This window comes from Sinocyclocheilus grahami, unplaced genomic scaffold (assembly GCF_001515645.1).
Source record: "Sinocyclocheilus grahami isolate Dianchi unplaced genomic scaffold, SAMN03320097.WGS_v1.1 scaffold772.1, whole genome shotgun sequence".
NCBI lineage: Eukaryota > Metazoa > Chordata > Actinopteri > Cypriniformes > Cyprinidae > Sinocyclocheilus > Sinocyclocheilus grahami.
Window position 1 is genome coordinate 119,974 of NW_015505951.1, and position 7,643 is coordinate 127,616.

Below are 7,643 nucleotides of genomic sequence, written 5' to 3' on the forward strand. Positions count from 1 at the left end.
AATGTTGAATTGTTTACCTGCATGTGTTGTGACCATTGGCATCAGAGAACTGAACATATGAATGTTATGTTAAATTATTAAAATATTAACATCTCAGGAGTTACGTCAAGTAAATATTTAAAAGTCAAAGGGGTTTAGCTGACAAAAGAATTGGGGAATACTTGATCTATAGAAATAAACATATGCCGTTACACTCGCGCCCGGTTAAGAGAGGCACCTGAGGCTCTGCAGGCCCAAACACATTGCAAACTCTCTGCGATCTCACACATGGAGAGGATTATGGTCTTATCACACTGACACTGTTTTGAGAGTATTTCCCCTGTGATGGCTCTCTGGCCAAGAGATAATATTTACCTGATGCGGTCCATTAGAAGACGTGGCGTGAGATCAGAGCGGGTTGTTGTTGTGTGTTTGTGTGAGTGACTGAATGCTCTAATGGTTTCATTTCTCAGCCCCTGAGATCAATTCACAAGCTCTTACACTGAACGCCCTCTGTGGAGCTCATCCAAAATATGTTTGCTAAACTTTCCCCTGTGTCTTGTGCCGGGAAAAGCCACAAACTTCCCGTTCCTGCTTTTGATAAAATTTTATTCTCAGTTCAATATGTGTCAGAGCAGATTTCGGTAACTGTGATGAATTCGACTTCTCAGTCGTTTATTCACTCCCCCAACTTCTCCTATGAGATCAAGACCTTTAACTCAAGACAAAAGCCTTTTGTGTTGTTATTTCATCTGTGGAGGATTTGCCACTGCCAGTAAGCAGCAGAGCATGATGGGGTAGAATACACCCTTCCCTTTCATAGCAGGCCTTTCGCAATATATACACAGTCGCCTTAATGTGATTATTTGAGCTAATATTATGTGCTTTAAATTCCAACCACTCACTGTTAAAAAAATAAAAAAAAATTCTGTGACATTTACGGTAAAATACCGGCAGCTGTGGTTGCCAGAACTTCACCGTAAAAAATATGGTAGCAACATTTTAGGTTTTACAGACTTAACTTAAATTCACAATAAAATACCATATTTCATTAACTGATGTAATGTTAATAAACCAACATATTGAAGTACTAAAATCTGTTTTGAACCATTGTAATGCACTGATAACCACCAAAAATTGGTGGTGATGAGAAAGTCACATGATGAACCAGAGCTCATCACAAACAGCTTTTCTACCAGCTGAGGAGGACAATACTTATATATATATATATTTATATATATATATTTAGAAGGTGCACAGTGTCATTCACACAAACACTAACCCCCATCATGGTGACACATGATACTGAAATAATGCAATAAACATTAATTTAACAACATTAAATGTAAGATTAAAGGGGTCATATGATGCGAATTAAACCCTAGTGTACACAACTGATAAGAAAAAACTAAGAAGAAACATGTTATTTCAACAAAAAAACAAAATATGAAGTGTCATGCAGGGAATTATGGGTGTGTCAATTTACGGTTTTTCACTGTAAATTATACGACTTTTTTTTTCACTTACAAAAACCATATTTTTAACAGTATTTTACTGTAAAATCACATTAAATGTAATTTAATTTATTCACCAAATATATTATGGAAACTTACTGTTAACCAGTTAACAGGTTTTTACTGTAGCATTTTTACAGTCTTTTACTGTTAAAATCACAAAACATTTTTTTTTACAGTGCTTATTATCATCCAAATGAATTTAAAGGCTAATACTGCAAATGCCAAAAAGAGTGAACAGACAGTGGTTTGACACTATATTACAACCAAAGCGGCTCAAAAAGACCATCATGAAATAAATATTTTTGTTAAATAATAACTGTGACTGTGTATGTAACATTATTCATTTGATGTGATTAATTATGGAAAAATTATTAATGGATTTAATGCACCCAGCCCAGAGACCTGTAAGTCATCTTACATTTAGAGCTGCACCGATCGATCAGCCAGGGATCGGAATCGGCCGATTTTCCTCATGATCGGCCCGGATCGGTGATCGGTCGGTCAGCCCCACTTCTTCCCGATTTCGAGCCGATCCGTTTTGTTACCAGCGGCACAGGCAATAACGTCAGACACGCATTCTCACTCTCTTCTCTCCGACGACCGCTTCTCTCTCACACACACGTCTCATTCGCTCCGGTTAAATAGTGCTTGTATTGCGCATTATAGTCATCCCCGCAGGTTGCGCGCTTATACCAAACGCGCGCGCACCACCACTGATCTATATTAGTGGAGCGCACAATCCGCGCTCAGTCTCAAACAGCTTGTGAGCCACAAATACCAAAATGAGTGGCTAACTACGCTAAAAAGTTCAAATACATACAAAATTGTCAAAATGCCCGTTTTGGCGAGTATCCAGTTAAACACAGTCAGTTTTGGAACGTTAAATAGTTGAGAAAGAGAACGCACGTTGTGTAACAGTATATTGGGTCCGTGGATAAACTCTTAAAGGGACAGCAGTCCAATATTCCTGCTGCTGTCTGTCATGTTAATCAAAGAACAAAAGACAAAGAAAATAATTTTCTGCTCTTGACTGAATACGTTTTATAATTCTAATGGTAAGCATTAATCTGTATTTAATTTTTACGATGAAGACTACAGAAATTAAAGTAATCAAATCTAAAATAACCTTGGATGTGTTATTTTACATTGGATTACTTTAATTTCTGTAGTATTTCTTACCTGAATAAAAACTTACTTAACCTGAAAAACTTAGTTTCATAGCTCTTTGTATTCTATTGCATTTATTTGTGCTGTTGTTTGCCATTTTTTTTATTTGTTCTTATTTTATTACTGACTTTTTACTTGTTTTTTTTATGAAAATAAAACTTTGCGTTGAAGAAAAGTAGATTTTTGTTTGTATATGCTGTCAATTATAGTTCTTAGAAAGAAAATCGGAATCGGCAAAAATCGGTATCGGCAGATCACACTAACGAAAAATCAGAATCGGCCAAGAAAATTGCAATCGGTGCATCTCTACTTACATTGCATGCAGTTGCTGATGAACATGATGCAGGACGACTATCTGTGTGATGTAGCCTATTTGAATGTAGTTATATGCCCCTAAAATTCTAAATATAGGGCAAAAACTGCCCCTGTATGGATTTTTGTCTTATATTTATAGCATATGATATAGTTCAGCAATATCAAACCAGCAAGAGTGCGTTTTTTTTTTTTACCGAATATCAACATGATTGCAAATATGATATTGATTTTATGCAACAGTTCAATAAATACGTTAATATTGTGATATTTTATACACAATATAGTCTGTTTTTGTTCAATTTCACCAACGAAAATAGTTCCAAAGCGAAAGCAGAACTATTCTGCCTTTCCGAGCTACACACAGCAGTTTCTTTACAGAATGAATCCACATTTTGAGCGAATCGAGGGAACCAATGATTCAGTGACCCATTCATAAAGACAGTCACTTGCTTCATTTTTCATATTTAGAGTGTAATTTTATTGAAAGAACGCAAGTAGGAAAGAAAGAGAGAAAGGCTTTAATATTTCAGTATTCAGTAATGGCCTTTTAAAACCCATGAATTCTCCTAGCATTATTTATGCAATTCTAATTACAGTGTAAATGCATTCATGCCACGTCAGTCTCTGCAAATATACTTCAATACTTTCCAGATGCAGCTTCTGAAAAAATTGTTATGGCCACATTGTAGCCTTAAAGGTTTGTGTCGTAAATTCTATGTTGAATCGAAATATTTCTTTCTAAACCTATTTTTGTAATGCTTATTCAATTTATCCTCATTTAACACTATAATGACTTTGTGGGTAATTTCTCAGCTCAAATTGATGTGAAATTAATTTAATTCGATTGATTAGTTAATTGGCACAGCATGAAATAATCAAATCAAAAATGTAATTACTTGACAGCCCTGAAAATATGATGATGATGAAGAAAATAGTAATATTAATAATAATTATTATTATTATTATAATAAATACCTGTTACGAAGCCTAACTAAAATCACACGTTTATGTTTCTAATTTCAAAGGCCCTCATTTTTTAAACAGAAGTGCTAAAAATGCTTTTGGAAAATGCACCCCTGTACATGATATGTGAATCTCAGCAGATTTTAATGGCAGCTGTTTCCTGCAGTAACAGGAATGTTGAGTATCAAGAAGTCTGGTAGACCATCCTCACTCTTTTCTCCATGTCTGTTTAAAGTTTTAAAGATAGCCGTGAAGTATTGCTGTGTCTTTGACTGCACAGAAAGAGTTGAGGTGACACTTTAACGGCTGATTTTTGTCCTCGTCTGACCCGTTTTCCTGGAGCGTCCAGGCTTCTTCCATTTAGTGTGCAGAGCGGATGATGAATTTCTGAAGCACTGTTCATTAATATGTCAGAGGAGTAACTGTGCAACATCCACTTGATGTTTGGCAAGTGCTGTTCATCGTGAAGGGCTAAATAGACTTTTCCAACATGGGTTCCAGAGGCCATTTGTAAAGTTATCTCTGTGTTTGACATAACCTTATCTAGACATTCAAGACATTACTTAACATAGCTGGCTAGATGCGTCATGATGGCTGGACTGTTACAGTAGCTCATGGCTGTCAGCTGTACGCCGCTGGTGCCGCCCTACCCAGAATTCCATTTGTCTGTGGCAGAACGGCTTGTCCTTGCTTCCCCCGAGAGCCGTAAAACCCACTCTGAGAGTCTGACTCATAACAGGGCGGTGTGCGTGTGGCGCACTTGGCTGTGAGATTGACCTCTGGAGCGGCCGTGGGTGCCGGCAGCGAGCGCTGTCCCTTCAGACGGACCTCGGCAGCTCCTTCCACTGAGGAATTTGTTTATTTGTGGCGTAGCTACAAATAACGAGAGCATTTATGCACAACTGAATAACTTCCTGCTCTCCAGGCAGGCTCATAACAAAAACAGGCCGAAAGGGGATATAGTGGACACTTACAACAGACTTAGTGTGGTCTTACAAAACTTCTTGTTGCAGTCCACTTACAATGTTAGTCAAGTTGTCTTGCATCACACTCTTAATTATTTTTCATAATTTTTCACCCTCCACACTGACCCCTACAATTAAACAGTCTGTGCTTTTAAAACTTCTACAGTATGTGAATGCACTGGTATGGCCAACCTCTTCACACATTTACAGTTGTGGGTTCTTTGGCTAGACAAACATATTTTTTTCCTGCCTTGTTTTTCTGTAATAGCGTCTTGTAAAGCTTCCAATGAATATTTTTTAAATGATTTGTATGGCAACTTAAGGGTTTAAATCTAATTGTAATTACTGTAATATTAAACAAGAATGCTATAGGCCCATTATTTAAATGGTAAAGTATGCATATGCCAGAGTTAGTTATTTTTTTTTATGGTTTTCAATGGCAGCCATAATATTTTAAAGTGGGCTTCAATTGAAAATTAAGTTGAAACTTGGTTAATAAACAAGCAAATAAGTTTCAACTGAATTTTCAACTGAAGCCCACTTTGACATAGCATATTTATTTCTTTTTGATATATTGAATTTATTTATTTAATTTTTCCCTTCATTTTAAGTCCGCCACCTGTCTTATGCTGTTTGTTTTTCCTGTGTTCACAGGCTTTTGGCAACGCTAAAACAGCCCATAATAACAACTCCAGCCGTTTTGGGAAGTTCATCCAGGTGAACTATCAGGAAAGTGGCACAGTTAGAGGGTAAGAGCTGCATAAGTCTGCAGTCTTGTAGAGGTGTTTGAAGCCCTGTCTAATTTGGTGTTTGTTCTTATCCAGGGCATATGTGGAGAAATACCTGCTGGAGAAGTCCCGGCTCGTCTATCAGGAGCACAATGAAAGGTATAAGATCTTGTATGATTTGTTGATGCTGTTGAATAGTCATTTCAACAGTTAAGAAATGAAGTCAGCTGCTGAAATTTAAATATTTTGTAATTAAATGGACATTATTATGCTGGACTAGACAACAGTTTATTTAAACTCGAGAGAGTGTAGATTTGGTAGAAGCTCGTGAGGAAATAAATCCAGTAGTGAACATGTGGGAATCATTTCTCCACAGTGTTCAGTGTTATCGAAGTAATTTTTCAGTTTATATGTGTGACTCTGCTTTATCTACTGGCTGTCATTACTAGTCCCACTGGTTTTATGGCATAAGGGTTTATGAAGGAAACAGACCATAATGTCCTTGTTTTGGGGAGTTAGGTGTAAATCACATCAGTCATACTGTACTTGAGTATCGAGGACATGCTTTATCAAACTGAAACCAGCTTAGCATCATATGATGCAAAACATGATAAAGTGACAATCAGTAAAGATATTAGGCTTGCCGCGATAGACGGTGCTGACGGTGATGTTAAGCCGCAACACCGGTTACGTCACTTGCCCACCGCGGCACCGACCCCCACCGTCGTTTAGATTTTTTATAGTAATAAAAATAATTTAGTTCAGTAAAAGAACAGACACTACAATTAAAAACTGAACGCGGCTGCTCAATGCAGTGTTCCGAAGGACAGTCTCATCACAGATCAGATTTGAGACAGACAAGACGATCACGGATGATTTAGTTTCGAAACGAGATGCAAAAGCGCCATAGGCTAAAGTGAGTTTGACGTTGTATTTTGTTGTTGCATTCAAGCAATTGATGTTTGGAAACCACGACCTGCCGCTAATTCGAAAGTGAAAGTAAAATGCGCGCTTTTAAGCTATTTAAAAACGAAGGAAAGTGAGGAAAAGAGGGAACGCCCCCACGGTGATACCGGTGTTGTCACGCGTCGATTAACCGGTGGGAAAATTTCCTCCTTCCACCTTCACAAACCTTAAAGCTATCTCTTTGTCATTCTCAGTTTTTGTCCTTACCAGCTGGTTCAATGATACTGTATATTCAATATATACTGTATATTGTTAACATATAACATATATATATATATATATATATATATACACACTAAAATACACTAACACTACCATAAAACTACCATTCAAACAGTCTCAGAAAAAAAGGTGCAAAAGCTATCACTGGGGCTGTTCAGAAGGTACACATTTGTACCTAAAAATTCCATATTGGTATCTTAAACGTACATATTAGCAGTTTTGGGGGTAATGCTTTACAAGTAACGCGAGTAACATAATCAGATTACTTTAACTAGTGAAGTAACGCATTACTTTTTAATTTAGATGGAAATATCTGGGTTACTTTTTTCAAATAAGTAACGCCACTTTGTTACCCGTGTATTGACTGACAGCTGTCATGTTGGAGTAAGTGCAGAGGCGTTGTTTGTGCTGTGTGAACATGATGCTTACTGTAGTTCTAGACTAAATGTGAACATGCATTTATTCATCTCACCTGCACAAAAACAGATTCAGCATTCCTCAAAATGAATAAAAACAGTCAAACTCAAGAATATTATACAAACCTGCAATAATAAAATGTTAAATAAGATAAATATAATTTATGTATTTAATCACATTTTATTAACCAATGTCTTTGCTTCTGACCTTCGATGATCCAATTCAACCGTACTAAGCAAAAATGACACATTTGTTTCATTTTTGTTATTGCTGAATAGTTGAATATTCTTCTCCTGCGTCATATTCTTCATGCAATATGTTTGAGCTGCGCCCTCTACTGAGGCTTATTCATTTCACTTTTGTTGTGAAAAGGGCTTTTACATTTGTAAAATAAGTTTTTTTTA

The 7,643-nt window shown here is 36.7% G+C and overlaps 1 protein-coding gene across 1 annotated transcript in view; it reads left to right on the plus strand.

Moving 5' to 3' along the window:
* LOC107561438 (unconventional myosin-IXa-like) overlaps positions 1-7,643 on the plus strand; it is a 134,982-nt gene that overhangs the window by 67,243 nt on the left and 60,096 nt on the right. Inside the window, exons 3-4 of the mRNA XM_016245880.1 lie at positions 5,561-5,655; positions 5,731-5,793. Of these exons, the coding sequence (XP_016101366.1) occupies positions 5,561-5,655; positions 5,731-5,793 (158 nt within the window). The remainder of the gene's footprint in view (positions 1-5,560; positions 5,656-5,730; positions 5,794-7,643) is intronic.